The sequence below is a fragment of the Anser anser genome (genome assembly GCF_964211835.1).
Source record: "Anser anser genome assembly, chromosome: 3".
Taxonomy (NCBI): Eukaryota; Metazoa; Chordata; class Aves; order Anseriformes; family Anatidae; genus Anser; species Anser anser.
Window position 1 is genome coordinate 119149649 of NC_139722.1, and position 19170 is coordinate 119168818.

A 19170-nucleotide genomic window follows, 5' to 3' on the forward strand; every position below is an offset into this window, starting at 1 on the left:
CCTTGGGGAAGTAGGTTTCTTTTCTCTAACTGTTGTTTTTCCACAGATTGTTAGGGGAGGTTATTTTATTTTTACTTCCTTGTTTATTTAGTTATTTCCTTTGGAGTTCTATTCGATCACTACTGGTAAACCCGTGTACTCTCGAGTTATCCCACCTACTCATGTTAGGAAGGACTGTCCATGTCAGCAAAGGCACCGAGGCTGGACCCACCGACCTCTCTGGAGTCCAGGAAGCTCAGTATTAAACTCGTATCGACAGTGAAAACTGGAATGTATGTTGTATGGCCAGAGACATGGATAGCTGATACTTACAGGAAGGAATCAGACAACTTAAAAGCCTCCTTAAATTGGTTATGGTCATGCCTTAAGTGGTTCAGTAAATTAAGCTTGTGATTATAACAGTATGGGTTTCTCAAGAAAAAACAGCCTAATAATGCTACAAACCCTGGGAATTTTTTAATTGCTGTACTATGTTAAATGTTTAATTATGTTTTGTCCATTTTAGCCATATATAGCTGTAATAATTCCTTATTTCTTTTATTACTTTATTTTAGCGATAAAAGACTTCTATTATTGGGCAAAATACACTAATGATTACCTTGAATGCTCTGTAATTAGTGCAATGTGTGCAACTCATGGATGTCTCAACAGATTATCAGATTAAGGAAATCATTTGCTAACACTGCCATGTGATCTCTTTTCAGCTGACTGCACAAGTCACTTAAGATTATTAGGTGTTAAATAGACAAAAACCATGACATTGATATTTCCAGTGGGCGGCAAGCAGAGTATCTAATCATTGCAGTTGCTCGAAGCCCTGTTTCTAGATTTCTTTACAAAATTGTTTGCCAAGTTAAACATACCTCACAAGAAAAACTTCTCTGACCTAAACTCAGGCTCAGTAGCACAAAGCAGAGCTCATTTTTTGACATCACAAGCAGAAGTTTGTGGGATCATAAAAGGAAATAAGCCAACATAATGCTACACAACTCGGTACTCACACAGCCAAGGCAGCTTGGCTAGCTCCTGTTGCCTAGCAGTTTGGTGCAACAGACCACAGTCTGTTGTGACCCTACAGAAACATGGAGCTTCACAAGCAATTTCACTACTCCTTTTTCCCAGAGGATGGGGCTGCCAAGACAACAAGAGACCTTCTCCAGTACCCTTTGAAGTCACTGAGTGGGAATCTGAGTGGGCTTTTGGAGCAGTCCCTATGCAAAACAAACAGTCACCGCCTTTTGGGCCAGGTATTCTCGCCCAAAGCAGTTTCACACTGTCCTTCCCTGAGGAAGCCAACAGGGAGGAGCTGAGGTTGGATGCTCCTGGATGAGATTTTATCCATCAGTGAGAAAGTCTTTCTCAGAGCCTATCTGCATCCATAATTCTTACCTTTTTTTTAAACCTGGCCTTGAGTCCAACTCCCCTGTTGAATTACTTAAATATACATATAACAATTTAAACTAAAATATTTATATTCTACACTAAAAATGTTATGCTGCAAAGGATTATTGAGGAGTAACAATTGCTGTCCTTATTTAAATTTCTTTAAAACATGCTTTCTTAGAAAAATGTTAAAATTTGGATTCATGTTGGTAAAAAGCAGAGTGTAGAAATGAAACTGACAGTACACAGAGGTGATATGAAGATAAACCTGGACTGCAAAACTGGTGTGGTCCCAGAACAGTAGCTTTTTTCCTCCAGTGGGAGGGAATACCCTTCTCCCATCACCGACTCCCATGGGAGTATCGGCAAGCAGAGCAATCTGGACCTTCAAGAATGTTTGGGTTTTTTTTGTGCCTGTGATGATATCTTCACACAGCTTATTACAAAGGATTTTTTTTCTTCTATTCAAAATGAGGTGGGGGGAGAAACATTTCCAATAACAATAGCCACACAGCCCTTTTTCATCCAAGACAAGACAGAGGAGTATCCATAACTTTGCTGAGCTGCAAAAAAAGTGTCAATGCAACTGAAATTTTCTCCCTGCACCAGAGAAACTGCAAGTGCACAACCAGCAGTGCCAGTGACCACAGAGAGGAGCTTAATCTACCCAACAGATCTGTACTCCAGATCAAGTTGAGGTATGGAGGTAAAACTTTGGAATAACCAGGAATAACCAGGAATAACCACATGTAAAACTCAGCTGACAGTGCCCTTGCCAGCTGAGCTCTCTACAGCTATTGCATGAGTTTTGAGTTTTCCAGCTTTCCATGAGTTATGGCTGACCTGTTTCTATGGCATTGGAGAAATGACTGCAGCAAATGCAAACATAATTACAAATTCTTTCAGCCTGAGAGCAAAACTATGGCCTTATGTGCAGGCCCATTCCCCAGCTTATCTCCTATTTAACACCTACCACGAAAATTGATAAGCAGTGAGATGTCAGAAGCAGAGCTGCTAAAGGCTCTCCAGCAACACCTATGAGCTGAGCTGATTACAGTCAGAGATGGTTTGCTAATTAATGAAAAAAATGGTGGGTATCAACCATTCCAGATTCTACAGGGAAAATGGCATTAATTATGTTGAAAGTGTAGTGCAGAAGAAAAGACAAACGAATCCCTCACAAAAGCAGGCTGTGCCTCGTGTATCGTTATTTTTAGCACCACTAGATGTGGGCTCACAAGCACTTCCCCCCAGCTTCCTTCCATTTGTATGCATACTTAGCAATGCCTTTCAGAGCACAGCTAGGTCAGGACTCAGGCTTTCTGAAAAGGCTGTCCTAGAAATGTACGTTGCTCCAATATGATTCTCCTTTATGGAAAATGGGATCACCAGCTATCATTGGAAATAGTTAATCTGCTGATTCTCTTTCAAACTCAGCCCTCTTCTATGCAATTATGATTACAATGTACTCTTAAATGTCCTTTTTTTTTTTTAATTAAAATTATCCTTGGTGGAAATTGCTTCATTGCACCATACACCAGGCAAAGGGCACGTTCCCTTCTCCGAAGGCATTTCACTGACATTCAAGAAGCCCAGGCCCCAATACTTGCCACTAGTTGAGGAATATTTCTTATAAATTGCAGATGGGCTGCAAAGGTGGAGCACACCACACTTGTCCTGTCCTGGTCTTGCATCTCACATTGTGCTCAGATGCTTTTATAGATGGGTTTGCTCAAGAGACCACAAGAGGAGCACAGGGGTGCCCTTGCCACAGCTGCCCCCTCCCAGCCACTTCCCGGGTTCAGTCACAGAGCAGGGATTTGCCAAGCTGTCACAGAAGATCACTGACAAAGGGCCACAATGCTACCATGAAAATAACAGAGCAAGCTTACGGTCCCTCAGTCACCTGTGGTATGAATACAGTTAAAAAATATCCTTGCTTATAACCTAAGACCTGCCACTCGTTTGCTGTAAGAGCTCCAAGCAGATATATGGCCACTACATTTGCATTCAAGTGACATTCTCAGCCATAAATGGTATCAATATGCAAAAGGGGCTACTAATTTGTAGAGCTACCTGGAAAAAAAAAAAAAAAAAGGAAATTTCAATCAACATACCCCTAGTGTGTATTCTGCCTCCAGACTGAGGCAATGCCAGTTATCTTATATACTATATATAAGTGTAAGGTATATATGTATATAAACATACATATAGACACGGTATATTTAAAGACCACTGCAACAAACTATCTAATATGTTTAAGCTCTGACACAGAAATGCTTCTGTAAATTAGAGATAAAGGACTTGATCTTTGCTGGTGAGAATTTACATGGATTCGTGGCAGTGGATGCCAGCAGACTGTCTGTCCTAAAACCTTTAATACAATACACAAAGCTGGAAAAATCTTTGAAAACAATAAATTAAGCTTTTGATAGCCATCTAATTTCTTACCAGCAATGATTCTTTCTAGGCCAGGTTTTAATATCATTTATACAAAAACAATTCAGAGCGACCTCGTTAAGTTAATTCCTCTATAATATTTATGCCTCAATAATTGTGGTTAGACTCATGAATCTATTTACTTGCCTGTGGGACCAGATCTTTGACAGGTATAAATCGGTGTTGCTCCATGAAGCCAGCATAACTACGCTGATTTAAACAAGTTAACGATCCTGCCCACTATATTAACAGCTAGCAAATGGTTTTAAGGGCTGTCTAGACTTCTGGGCTACAAACATGACATGGGCTTTTTACACTGATGAGGTTTCCTTTAAGGAAAGATAAATTAGTTGCTGATCCCTTTTCTCTTCAGAAATACCATAAGCATCACAGAAAAATCCTGAAGCGGGAAATATTAAGCCAGATTCCTGGAGAGAGCAATAACTTAAAGTCTTTAAATCATGTAAAATCTAATCCTCAGTTAATACTCATCTACTCAGGCAGAATAGGAAACAGGAAAAGAAAGTTCAGAAGGCTCTATTATATACCTGGCCTCAGACACCTGAGCAAGGAAGCCAAGACTGAAAGCCAACCAGTGGTACCTGATCTAGAACTGATCCCTGCGGTCTTAGGTGGTGTTTTCTATTGCACAGCCAAGGTTAGGAAAATGCGGGCAGCAAAGCTGGTGGAAGAAAGGTCAGTTCCTCTTGTCCCTCCCAGTGTCAAAATACATGTGTGGAAACTGCCTTCTTTTAACTGAGTGCCTGGAAAACCAGCCAGACTCTGCAAACACAGTTCTCACAAGCAGACGGAGGGAATCTGTGATGGAAATTAGCAATTCCCATCACGCTGCATAAGCCAGCAGAAAAGCCAGCTGACGCTGCCACAGCTGCTTCCCAGAGCAAGGGTGAGCATTGCCCAACTCTGCAGGATCAGGCAGGACTCTGACCTAGTGAGGAGCACAAGCACTTAGAAGAATATCACCTTTTTCCATGTGCTCACATTTCTGATGAGATTCACAATCTGTGGGTACAAACGTGAACTGAAGCTTCTGCTCAAGCCTCCAGGCCAAAATGTAGAATTACCGTGTGCATTAAAACAATACAGCCTTGTATTTCTGGTTCTTTGCTCAGCAGTTTATCTATCTGGCGGAACACGTGCAATGAATCTCTCAGGTTTCCTTATTAAGTTCCTGATCCTTTGCTCACATTGTACGTGCTCCTTTTAGAGGACACTGCCGGGTAACTCTGATCCTCCTTGGGTTTGGGATGCATAATGCCTGTGGTATCAGGAGACAGGCACATCCAGCTGAGGAGAATGAGGACTGACAGCTGAAGAGCAGATGCAGCTGGCAATACTGACATGGCACCTCTCCTTCTCCCAGCCCAGCATCATGCAAGGATTAAACAACAGCACAAGTCCACTATTTGAATTATTTCAGCTTGAATAATTTAGGACAGGATTTTCAAGGCCCTCTAGGGGTGAGATGCCCAATTCCCATTAAAATTAATTAAATAGAATTAATTTTAATGGGAATTGGGCATCCAAATCCCCTGGACAGCTTTGAAAATGTAAGCCTCAATTGTTAGTAGAAACCCAAGTAAGAAATTAGGCCTATTCCTGTTCCAAAACAAGTTAAGAGGAGTTTCATACTGACGTCAATGATTTTTTTTTTCTAAAATGCCTTTTTTTTTTTTTTAAATCTTGGCTGGGCTCAATTAATATCAGGCATGACATTAGGTTTCTTCTATAACCAGTGCTGTCTTAGTTCCTTTCCTCTCAAGTCTAATTCTGCATTTATATTTTCCCTACTTGGTACAGAGAAAACGAACGTGATTGTGTTTTACTGGGATTGCTTTACTTAGACTCCTTAGGTATAGTTAAATTTTTTACTGCTACTCCAAGTAACTTTCTCATCCCATGTAATACTTATTTGAGTTTGTCCTTCAAGAAAGAAATGGTGAAGCTTTCCACCAATGTAAAATGCCATAGCTACCACAGACTGCGTGTAAGATCCCTGATCCCATGGGATCCGTATCTGTTTACATCAGTGAGGATCTGGTCCTACAATTTTACATTGTGGTGTTCTGCTCCTCTAACACACTACATTATTCTGAACTACCAACTCACCAAGAAAACCCTACATCATTGTCTGCCTCAGGTGGAAAGAAGACAAATTCTGTTTGATGCCAGCCAGGAGAGGCAGTGCCTGTATGAGGCTGGTTACTGGGCTTGATGCTTCGGGCACTTGCCCTAGACCAAATCAGAAGTGACCCCAATGAAAAACCTTAGTTTTCACCTATTATTTTTGTTTCATAAAATGGCTTGGGGACAGAGACAATGTACATTGCGGCCAGTGATCCTCTTTCAGTGAGCATCAGGCTTCTTTGGTGGTTGTAATTCCTCTATGTTTGCTGGGGTTATGCCTGATTTGCAGCATCCATGTGAGAAGGAAAATCAGCCCCCAAGCCACACTCAGATCAGAGATTAACCTCCCATGCTAATCAGAGCTGCAGGTCTCAGGTTCCTCAACCTCTGGAAAAAAGGAGCCCTTGGACATGGCTCTTTACAGCTCGCACCATCTCTGGTCCCATTACTACCAGCTCCCTCACTCAGGCACCCACTAACCCAAGCAGTTACACTGCCACATCTCACCTAATTCCAAGGTATTTGTAAGCGTAAGTAACTGGTATTTTCCATGGAAGGATACCTTTTCTCTTGTATTAACATGAATAAATGCAAAATAATAACACTTTATCTTTCTTTCTCTTGGATGTCATTGGTGTCTTAGTAAGTGGATGTATTGTAATATGTTAATGGACCTTAAAGTTTATAACCCTTCCTTTTTACATCATTACATCTTGTTTAAATTAATATATTTCAAACATCTTCCTCCTTTGTTTTACTCTTTCCATATTAGTAAAAAACGTCTTCGGCATCCAGTATGGCTTACATCCTTTTAACAATGCATCAGCTGAGATTAATGCATTGTAATGTCATTATTGATTCAGTTCTACATGGCCATTTTTCACGTTCTGTTGAAGACAAAAACAAACAAACAAAAATACAATTCATTCCACACTGTCATCCCTTTGTCCTGACCAGAACAACTCGATCGTGTTGAAGAAGGCATGAACCATATCAACCAAGACATGAAGGAGGCCGAGAAAAATTTAAAAGATTTAGGGAAATGCTGTGGCCTTTTCATATGTCCTTGTAACAAGTAGGTACTGGGTACCGGCTCTGCTATGTGGTGTCCAGTTTTTTGTCACAGTGAATGTCTGAAGTTTTTGTCTTTTTTTTCTTTGTCCTTTTCCATCTGCTTCATTCTGTGGGGATAAAATACTTGTGTTTAATCAGAACAACTGGAACGCATCGAAGAGGGAATGGACCAAATCAATAAGGACATGAAAGAAGCAGAAAAGAATTTGACGGACCTAGGAAAATTCTGTGGTCTTTGTGTCTGTCCATGTAACAAGTAGGTGCTGCCTGCCTCATCTCTTTGAGCACTTAAGGCTGATCCCAAAGGCCTTGTGAAGCTCATCCTTGCTAGGCACATGGACAGGATGAGCATGTGGCATGCAGAAAGAACGATTCTGGTTCAAATGCATTCATCTCATAGCATAGACAACTGACTGGGAATTACTGTAGATGCATTAAAATCAGGCATACTGCAGTGAAAGCTTCACTGTTGACACCTTTTAATGGTAAAAGTTTCAACATTTTACACAAAGTGTACTAAGTGGTTCCGTTTTCCAACGAACAAAACCACTGGGGCTACTTTATTCCTGGAGGCCCTAAATTTTAAAACATATTTTCACAAACAAGTTTAAAAAACAACAACAGCAACAAAAATTGTAGCTCAAAAATGCAGAAGAGGCAATAATAAACATTACTCAAAATTATGGATGAAAACCATGCTTCTTTTCATTGTTCAACAGAAATTGTCCTTGATGAGAGCCTGAACGAGACATGACATTTCACGATTGGAACCCAACTTGAAATGGTTTTCATCCTGCCAGAGACAACCAAATTTGAGAAAACCCAAACACGTCATGCCAAATTTCTCTCATTTGGGTAGCATGTACACTAAGCAGAAATGTTGAAATGCATCAAATTTGCTTGCATGCCATCACTCTTGAACGAAACCGTCCTCCAAGTAATGCAAAGCTTGTTTTAAGTGCCAAATGAAAATGTGATGTGCTGTTATGTGGGTGTAGGAAACAGGGAACAGAGTGGACTGACCAGAAGTCCTCATGGAACAGCAAATCCAGCATGCAGTGAGTCAGCTACCACCCAGGTTTCAGTGAAACCATTTACACATGGTTGGCCAGAGGCAACTGGGCAGAGTGCAGTGGTCCTGCAGTATCATCCTCCCTTTCTGTGTGGCACAGAAACTTTGTTCACAGGCGATCCCACCACAACTATCAAGTCCAAATGAAAGAGATCAGTCGTGGAGTTTGGTAGGAATTTGGTCTGGAGTAGGAAGGGCAGGACTGGGCTTCTGCCTTATCAGGCACCATTTCTTTTGAAGCGAATTCCCTTGGGACACAATGCAGACACTGCCTTAAATTTCAAAATCCATTTTGCTCCTGTGTTCACAGCCACAAATACTTTGCTGGGATAAATATTCTGCCCAGATTATGCATACTACTGCCTGGTGTGCAGAGTGGGAGAGGTGAGGAGGAATGGAAAGAGCTACACACAGACTCAGCCCTGGTCAGCGGGCCTGCCTGCAGCCATATGAGCTCTTGGACAGGCTGCATCCTGCCCTCCCTCTGCACCAGAGCAGGAGGCTGACCAAGAGCAGAAGAGGTGCAGGTACAAGAGCATGCAGCAGAAACTTTGACACTCCCACACTCTAAAAGCTGCTGCATCTTAAAGAGGAGCAAGCCAAGGCAGTTGGCTTGCTTCTCCTGGAGAAATCTAGCATATGCATACATCAAAAGATCTTCCTTGAAGCACAAAAAAAAATCCCCGTGCATTTTGCAGGATTTTTTATTTACTTTTTTTTTAGAACAGATTTAATATTCTGTACTGTAGGAAAGGCTAAGCTGACAGTCAGATCTGTGGCATGGATGGGGTTAGTACCTGACATGCGGCCCTAAAGCATTTACCACTGCACAGTGATTGCAGCATCACAAAATCAACACGTGCAAGAACAGAAAAATACTGCATGCATTCAACGTTCATTTCTAGAGGTGTCTCCTCCCTGCTTTAAGGCAGTATTCTGACCTTTGCAGACTGCAGCCAGATTTCATAAACTAGCACTGCTAATCAGTGAACATGTTTAGAAACAAAGTGTGGATGAAAAATGCTTTTAGAGACTGTTCCTTGAACTGTGCCAGGAACCAACTGGTACAAATAAGGTGATATTCTGAGAAGTGGAGTGTAGGAGGGAGAGAAATCCATACAGCTCTGGGCATCACTATTACCGTGATCCCCTAATGCTCTTCTGGCCAGTGGTAAATTATATGCATATATTTCAAAAAGATTGACCATTTCATGTATGACTATATGCCGCTACTTGTAAATGCAACTCGGTGAGACATACCAAAATGTAAAGTCCAACCCTATGTTCTTAAAAGACCCAGAATGCCCATGGCATGAAACTTTGTCCAGACTACAGTCGAAGTACAACTGCTGCTGACCATGAGCAAGCCCAGACTTCACCTGTTTTAATTGCAAGTCCACAAGAAAACAAAGATTAAGCTCTGGGTGTATAAAATCATTCACTTTAAATGCAGAGACTGTGTCACTTTGAGTTGTGCAGGTCGAAAGAGCAGACAAATATCTGTAAATGTGCATGCAGCAAGAGAACTACTTTCACTCATTTCTAGAAATGCCAACGTCAATGTGTAGTTTCAGAGAACTAAGAAAAAGGAAGCCAAGCACCCTATTTTTAACTCTTCACAAATTGTAATAGGAAGTCAGCAACAAAACAGATAAATATTTGGGAAAGATCCTCTTTGCATCTGTATTGTAATTCTACATCAAAGCATGCAACACAACTTCAGGCTCAACAGATGCTGAGCTGCTTCAGGGGGCATGGAGAGAACATAATACCAGAGATGGGTTTGTTGTGTCCTTTCCCAAAGCCCCCAGAAGCATGCCAAGTATCTCCCCCCAAATCCAAGCCACAGGGCTGTTTCTATGACTGAAGAACAGGGGAACCATGGGGACTGGCAGTTCCCAACAGCTTTTTGGAAACTGCTCCACTTCTCAAATAAAACCAAGAATTTATAGCTACAGACCCCAAACACTCACCCTCTCCTGTCACAGTGTTCGATCTAGTCTGACATCCCCAGTGACAGCAACCCTAAATATGCTGCACATGCTAATCTGCCACTGAAGGTATGCCTGGATTTTAATTTTCTGTCCACGGCAGCTCAGTCAAAAATGGCTCTCTGAAAGCTACTCTAACCGTCATAAATAATAAACATGGTGACATGCTAGGCTATTTTAAAGTCCTGTGGTTTAAAGCTCCTGAAGGAAGTGATGATCCATTTTTGCCTGTGTCTTGCTTATTGTGAAGGCTGTTACTGCTGATGCATTAAGAGTATGATGAACTATTGGGGCAACTGTGCTTAGTGAGAATGCTTTACTTCTTATTCATGCCTGTAGCTGGTGCATGAAGAAAATGTAGATAAATTTCCCTTTCTGATGCTAGATTGCTTGTATCTTTTCTTTTCTCCTGCACTCATTTCACTTCTGCCTATTTTACTTTTTGTCTCTGTGGACAAAGGTTTGTACATCAACTGTCGATGTATGATTACTATTTTCAAGTACCGATATATTATTTAAAAATCTAATAAACCCTATGAATTTTATGATAAAATCATCCCCAAACCACCGTGGAAAAGGTTAGTGGCTTTAAATGCCTATCATGCCACATAAATGTTAACAGCAAAAGCTCAATCTTCTGCATGGTAAATGTTAAAATTTAGCCAAATCCATTTTTCTCTAAGAGGGTGTGTTGCTGTGATGTGATGTACACACTATACTTGGCAGTTTTGTTTTTATGTCTGTCTGCCAGTACGTTCTCTGTGTTTGATGTCACAATGTATGTGTCACTGAAATGAAATAATGTTTTCTAGTTATCTGTATTTCTTCTCTTCTTTTTTTCTTTCCTTTTTTTTTTTCCTTTTCCTTTCTGGAAACCAAGTCAACATCCAAAAACCTGTCTGAAGTGTTGTAGACTTGACAATTGCAATTCACCCTATTGGAAACAAAACCTCTAACCATCACAGTTGCTGTGGCAGTAAAGTTAAAAAAAAAATAAATCCTTTTATTCAGGGTTATGATATATCGGTATACAATCAATGACCCTCTATCTGAAAACTCATTTGCTTGATTCAGCTTTTAGCTTGGAGAAGTAAAGAGTTTTGCATTTGTCCTTGTCCACTTGATGCTTTGTTACTCATCATCTTTTTTGCATAGGCTTAAATCAAGTGATGCTTACAAAAAAGCCTGGGGCAATAATCAGGACGGTGTTGTAGCCAGCCAGCCTGCACGTGTTGTAGATGAACGGGAGCAGATGGCCATCAGTGGTGGCTTTATCCGCAGGTGAGCCTTTTTCTCCACTGTTTTCTCTCTATTTTCCTTGTCGGTGATATATTTAGATTTCTTCCATATGGTCATGAGTTCTGTGATGCTCGTTAACTCCTTCAGCGGTGCTGGGTACTGCAGTGAAGCCAGTGTTTTCCACTGGGTGGTGGGTACTTAGATACAGGTCAACACCCACTAGGACAGGTGCTAAGGACCCACTGCAGCCAGTGACTCCCCCCAGCCCTGCTGGGACTTGAGGTAGCGCAGAGGATGGTGATGTGCCATGAGTCCTGGATGTCAGAGTTTCAGCCCTAAGAATCAGAAGATGCTTGAAAAAGCAGTCCTAAACCTTTCTGCTTGAGACTGACCAGATTTGGGCAATAATAAAATAGAAATAATACCTAGTTGCATACTGCACAGCAGCAATGTTAGAGTGCAGACTCTCACAGCTGGTCAGCCCTGTCTGCTGCACTCCAGTTCCCTGGAGGCAACAATGTACAGTTGTCAAATACTTCAGAAATGAAGTGCCAGATAAATACTGGTTTATGATTACTGCCTCAAGATATGTACTGCTCATTATCCATCCTTGCTAGAAAATGTACCAAAGCATCCAGCACCTCTTCCTTTCTTTTCAAAAAGAGAAGAGCCTCGGGCTCTCTGCCAAAGCAGAGCCAAGTGCAGCACCTGAAGCACACTTTATACCAGAGGTACATAGTTTTTGAGAAAGCCACTTCCCTGCTCATGACTATCCAGAAAACCTCACTGACCAGGGAACGATCACAACTGTGGGGAAACATCAACACCTCAGTGGCAACCCCTGTGCGCTCAGATGAAAGCCAGTTTGAAACACACAGCTATACTAATGGCAACCAAGCTGTAAACTTCCAGCAACATATAGGGATCCAGCAATAAGTACATACCGATTACAGTGTGTATAGAGCATGTATTTAGATGACAATGCCATCAGCTGAATGGATAAAGGCATACCAGTAGGCAAAGCTTTGATCTCTGAAGATTAAGGACTCTGGATTAATAAGTAATTATCTTTCCAAAAACTATTATCCACTTATTTTTTTGGCTGCTGTGATAAAGGGAAATCAGTGTGATAGAAACAATGCTGTCATGCAATCTGGAGCGTGGGATGGAGTTGCCATTTAAGTTTGTTGGGTCTGCCAGTCACTGTTTTTTTTTTTTTATTTCTGGATGGCAGCCCCATCAAACCAAAGGCTGGGACATGCTAACAGAATAGAAGTGAAGAAAAGTTATGCCATCCCATAATTCTTTCATGACTAGCTTGTAGCACACTCTTGGCACCTCTCTGAACACAAATTACACAAGAGGCTCGAAGTAGTGATTTTCTGAGCGGGATCCATGGCCTTGCTTTTCCAAGTGCCAGTCACCACAAGCCTCTCCAGTCGCTGGAGCACTGAACTGTGCCCTGGCCCACGTGTGAGTTTTTCTTTTAAAAAACAAGCAGCTGTAAAAGATGGGGCTAAGAGGAGAGAGAAAAGATCTTTGCTAAGATCTTTCTACTAAGGCAAAGAATCTGAGAGAATCTGATTCTACCATCTACTGAAAATACATTTAATTAGACAGAACGTTGGGTCAGGATTTTCACCACTGAGGCTGTCCTTGCCCAATATTTCAGTGAGCCCCAAGTCTGCGAGGACTGGATGGTATCCTGTGTAGGTCAATGCAGGTAGCTGGTACAGCTTTGATTCCATCATGCTCCGGTACTTCCACGTGCTCTAATCACAAACAGATCCACGTGAAGCATCCTTCCACTCTTCCACATCCTTTGAGAAGGACCATTGCTAGCAGAGAGGTGTAATAAGTGGAACAGAGAAGCTCAGACAAAAACACGTCTAGGAACAGGAGTGAGTAGTGACAAACCCAGACAATTAATCCCCGCATCCAAAAAATAAGCATGTGAAGGTTTTCAGGCTAGCTGCTTATTAATCCCTTTTCTTCAAAGCTGAGCATAGCAGCATGCTCCACAGGTGACAAGCGAAGGAGGATGCAGAGGAGGTTCTGGGTGAATCAGACTTTCGGGGGAACTTCCTCTCTCTTTGCTTCAAATAATTGGTTTTTGTTCCCAGGGTAACAAATGATGCCCGGGAAAACGAAATGGATGAAAACCTCGAGCAGGTCAGTGGCATCATTGGCAACTTACGTCACATGGCCCTGGACATGGGCAACGAGATCGACACACAGAATCGCCAGATTGACAGGATCATGGAGAAGGTAAGAACTTAGAGAATCCCAAAAGGGGCTGTGTTTTCCCTTCTGCAAGCACAGGCTGTGCCCAAGAGGGGCAGAAGGTGTGTCTTCCAGCCTGCCCACACAGAGTAGTAGTTTTAATTCAGCTCGGAGGAGGACTAGAGATGGAAATAGCTCCTAGAGTTCCTTTCCCTTCTCTTTCCCTATCTCGGGGCCGAAGCAGAGCTTGCTGCTATGGATCTTCAGTAACCTTCCCTGCAGGTTGGGTTGACCTTGCACTGTTGGTTTTGCAAGACAACAGCTGGCGAGGAGACCCCTTCCAAATAAAGTCTCCTTCTGCAAGGGCTTTGGGAAAGGAAAAGTAACCTGAGTTGTACAGAACTGTGGAGCTTGGACCCTGGCACTTCCTGGCAAGTTTTAAACCTTCCTGGACTTTACTCCCCTCAGAAACTCCACAAGAGATTCAGAACAGGATCACTTGTTTAGAGGACCAGTCCCAAAAAGAGAATGGGGACATATTAAGCAAGGCAGTATGGTAATGGTGCAGCCACCAGCTCTCTCAGCATGCATACACATATCGGGACCCTACATGGGCCCAGTGAAGTCCAAAAGCTCAGTCTTTCTATCATGAAATCACCATTTGAAAAGGCAGATAGCACCGTGCCAGTGCCAGGCTGCACTGCAGGTTTCTGAAGCAGATAGCAGCACCCTTCAAACCCGGCTGGGAACTCACTGCCGTCCTCACATCCCGAGATCTGCAAGCCATCTGCATTCATACTGGCAGAGCTCCAGGCACAGGCACAGCCAGGCTGAAGTGATATAACAGGCTAGATCTTCATCTGGTGCAAAATCAATACAACACTTGATTTCAGCTGAGATTTACACAACCTGAGGATCTAACCCAAGGACTTACATGTGCTGCTTAGACTTAATGCTGACCTTAAGGGGTAGAGCTTTTACTCCTGAGCCTTCTGACATGTGCGAACCTTCTTACATGAGCAGGATGTCCACGCCTGTTTTTCATGTCAAGTAATTATATCAGAGCCTAGCACACCAACAAAAAATTACAGAAAATATTGCAGTCAGGGATTCACTCAGATAACTTTCCTTGCTAGGGTTTGATACCAAAGAGAATTGGGTGAAATATAAGTTGTCTTAAAGGCAGGAAACTCATCTCACACAGCACACAAGAGTACACAGCTTTGTGTATGCATGAATGCAGCCATCCTGACAAGGATTATCCTATCAATTCGTGCTTGTAAACATCTTGATACTGAAATCACTGACCAGGCCCTTTGTGGTCCCCCACATGAAGCACATGGGCTCAATCTCTAGGCAGTGCATGCTGAGAGCAGCTGGCTAATGGAGGGACTGGCCTTCCACATCTGTGTGGTGTTCCTGCAGCATCAGGTGTACAGCATTTCATGCAGCCATGGGGAAACTGCAAGCTATTGCCATTTGTTAAATTGAAGACCAGCGACACAGTTCTGAAAGATGGGCTCGCAGTGTACACAGAGCAGTCATCATGAAAGCAGCACAAAAACAAGACAGTCTTCAGTCTCAGTGAAAATATACTGAATTTCTCTGAGTAAGGACATGTGGCCCGAGCAGTAATGAGATACTAGAAAAAGAAACACAATTAGGAAAACCTTCTATAAGAGACAGGAATGACTGAAATCTGGGTAATACTGAAGCGACACGTGCATACACATCCACTTTGCAGTGCGATATGGTGGCAGGCAATAGGGCATTGATGGAGCGGCTTCCTTTTTCTGACCAGCTGGAGCACTGTGCTTTTGATCAGCCGTGATCATTAGAAAGACCCGGGGCTGGCACACATTGCAAACACTGGGGTACATCACAAAGCTAGCCCAAATGCCTCTAAAGCACTTATGTTAAACTGGATGCATGCATCCAAACCAGAGCAATCTCATAATGCAGAAAGTAATCTGATCTATCCACGGTAATGGGGGACACAATAAATAAAAGGCTTTATCCTTCCCTCAGATCAGAGAGAAAAAGAGAAAAACTAAAATGATGATGTGGTAAGTAGGTCAAATGGGCCAGACATCATCACCAGAAGCCACCCTGGCCCTAAAATGAGCCATTATTGGGAGGCTGGGAGGAAAGCAGAAGGGGCTGAGAACATTTTGTCTTGACCCAGGTGGGAAGGTCTGGGCAAGGACTCCCACTGACTTGGATGAAACATCATCCAGTTTCATCAATACTTAATAATCAATGTGCATGCATTTCATGACAAACTTAACTGCTTCCAAGCCATTAAGTTATTTTTTAGATAGTCTTTTGGCAAAAGCACATGAAACTATTCCGTGATAGACAAGGTCAAATTCATAGCTAAAATAAAGAAGTGTGGTTCATAATGAGTAGTTATGCTGATTTACGCTTGCTGAGGATCTGGCACATGCTGCTGTACTAAAAATACACATCTACATAGCATTTGCCAGATCAATTATGGAGAGAAGCCCAAGATTCTTAACAATGATTTATTGCACATCAGTATAACCATTTTTAAAAGGTTTTGAAATGTATGTGGGAAAGTTGCTTCACCATTCTGCCTTGGCAAATTGGAGATTTAAAATAAATCTGTACAATTTGGATACACCCCAGAGAAGGGGGAATAACCATTAAAGTTTTAAAAAATGAAGACATCAAACCACAGAAAAGAGCTTGCTGTTTGATGTCATGCTTTTAAAGCAGTAACACAACTCTCACCTTTCCCACAGGTCTGATTTCAAACACTGAAAGCATTTTCTGTCTAGTCCCTCTGCTAGCATAAATCGACGTAGCAACATGGGCTTGAAGGGAGCTTTGACAGTTTTTGTCAGCTGCAGCAATGTCTTTGTCTCCAAAACTAACTTCTGCAGAGCAACAGAAAGCCACAGTGAAAGGCTCTGCCCACTGGAAGAGCACTCCTAAACCTCCAAGGTGGTGCTGCTTCATTAGCGGCGTTTTTTAAGCATGGGAAGTGTTACAACAAGGAAGACAGCTAAATTAACAGTTCAGCCCACGCTGGACTAAATTCCAGTTTGATTCTTTCAAATAATGGTAGAATCCCAAGTGGTGATAGACTCCCTTCCTTTGCTTAATCCCTGTCTGTGCTGCTTCCCAGATGAGAGGTTACTGTTTTGCAACTACGCTGGTGAGCTTTTTGTTGAGAGAAACGACTAATGGCACCACTCCTACCTACTCCTTTCTTGTCACGTGTGCAACCAAGAGATCCAGATGGAGCCCATGTCCACTGAATCTAAGTCTTACAGAGCACTGGAAGCTTTTCGCTGGTGAAGTCCACATGGCAGATCATCAGTTTTCATGCCATCATCCATCACTGTTAATGGTGCAAGCAAATAGCACCAGCTACAGAGCTGGCAAGGTGTTTAAGAGAGTTCAGTGAGGCTGAATACAATCACAAAAGCTCTGCTTGAAGGCTACCTTAAGCATCACAAAACCAGGCTCACCAGTAATTTCCATTTGGGTCCCTAATACCACTGTAACAACAGTTCTCTTTTTCTCTCTCTTCTCTTCTCTTCTCTTCTCTTCTCTTCTCTTCTCTTCTCTTCTCTTCTCTTCTCTTCTCTTCTCTTCTCTTCTCTTCTCTTCTCTTCTCTTCTCTTCTCTTCTCTTCTCTTCTCTTCTCTTCTCTTCTCTTCTCTTCTCTCTTCTCTTCTCTTCAATTTTTCTGCTGATGTAGCCAACACCAGAGGAGTGTCATCAAAGCATTGTACGTTTGCTCTTTGACACTTAATAATTTGTCTCCTGTGTCCTTCCCTAGGCCGATTCCAATAAAACCAGGATTGATGAAGCCAACCAGCGTGCAACAAAGATGCTCGGCAGTGGTTAAATGCAGCAAAGTGAATTTCCTTTTAACGCTGTCCAAGAGGGCAGTACCTTCATGCTTTTATCATGGTATTTACCTACTAGGTTTGCACACATGCACATATCAACCCCATTGTAAATGTTGTCCTGTGTAGTTTGTCAGCTTTCCAAAAATGATACTTGTAATTATTTTTTTCTAGATATCTTTCTTTCCAAAGGTTGTACATAGTGCTGATTTGATGGCTATAGCTCACTATGATGTTTTTTGGGATTTCTCCTTTCCTTGTTTCTGTTTGGATTCCTTTTCTTTTTTCCTCTCCTCCTTTTTTTTAAATGATGTTTGCTGAATGACAACAATGTTGGAATGCTAAACGTGCTGTTAACCTTTAAATATACAGTATTGTTCTTGTAAAACTGTGACATTCCACAGAGCTACTGCCATGCTCCTGTCTTTGGGTATCATGATGTTTAAGCACTTAAACCTGCTGTCTTCGGTTCTTCATTGCCATTATCTGTTGTTATGATTTCATGATTAGACAATGTGGAATTATATTACTATAACAAGCATTGCACTACAAAGTGATGTGATTTATGCATTTATGCATGAGGAATAAATAGACTTTTAGACTCCTACTTAAACAAGACTTTTTCCCATGGCAGTAGCACACCAACAATGACAACAAAAGCATGCTCAGTATTCGGACTCTTTTGGGACTATGTTATACCAGCAAGTTTGCAGTCGTGCCACTTTTTTCTTGTTGATATATATAGTTATTAATCATGATCATTTATTTATTTTTTAATTATGAAAAAAAGAGGGATTTGGCACTCACCATTTAGCCATTGCCAGCAAATGAAGCTTGGCTGAAAATATGTCAAAGACAAAAAGAAATAAGTGTAATATATTGGGTTTGTCTGCTGATTTTGAAGACTATCTTTTGGAGGAAACGACTACCATATGAAATGGTGCAAAGAAATGTAATTTTTATAAGGCTCTCTCTTACTAGTCGCTATCCCCATGTGGTTTGTTATCGGTACAGTTCTCTGTTGCTTACCTAGAGCTATGCACACCAAATCGCTGAGATGTTTAGTAGCTGACTTAATTAAAAATAATAAAAAAACCTAAATGAATGAACTCTAGATAAACTGTGAGATAAATATAATTTACAGCATGTAATATGAAATTCCTTATGTCTCCTGTCAGTTTGTGAAGTGATTGACATTTTGTAGCTAGTTTAAAAATTATTAAAAACTATAGATCTCAGAATCCACGCTTGCTTTATCCATTTGTTACTCTACGTGTCAGTGAGACCCAGTTATTTGTCGCTTACTGGGAAAAGGAGAAGCACAAAGAGGTTTAAAGACTCTCTACAAACTGTTTTTGTATGAGAATTTTATGAGAAATTTCTGTTTGTAATACTGTATAAGAGGAAAAGTATCTTGTCTAAAAATAGCATTTTGCACTAAGCACAAAAAGAATATTATTTTAAATAACCTGGCTTGGATTGCCAAACACTGAATCAAAATATATTTTCTTGTTCAAGGGAAAGGAAAATGAAATAAATGATGTGGTGCAAAAGGGTATAGTTCTTTAGTCAATAAAATTCATTCCTGTAGTGGATCCAGCCACATGTTAATATACTCCTTTTCAGGGAACACTTTGAACTACAGAGTTTGTACAGTCTGCTAAGAATAATTTTCTCAAAGGACTAACAACAACTAATGCTTACTGCCAATGAAAAGTGT

General features: G+C 41.5%; 1 protein-coding gene across 2 annotated transcripts in view; it reads left to right on the forward strand.

Moving 5' to 3' along the window:
* SNAP25 (synaptosome associated protein 25) overlaps positions 1-18691 on the forward strand; it is a 62674-nt gene extending 43983 nt beyond the window's left edge. The window contains exons 5-8 of one of the 2 annotated variants that reach the window (XM_083828950.1): positions 7183-7300; positions 11263-11388; positions 13470-13614; positions 17381-18691. In XM_083828950.1, coding sequence (XP_083685076.1) covers positions 7183-7300; positions 11263-11388; positions 13470-13614; positions 17381-17449 — 458 coding nt within the window. In that variant the 3' untranslated portion in view covers positions 17450-18691. Of the gene's footprint in view, positions 1-6927; positions 7046-7182; positions 7301-11262; positions 11389-13469; positions 13615-17380 lie in introns of both variants that reach the window. The other variant, XM_083828951.1, reaches the window with a different exon arrangement.
* Positions 18692-19170: the final 479 nt, after the last annotated feature.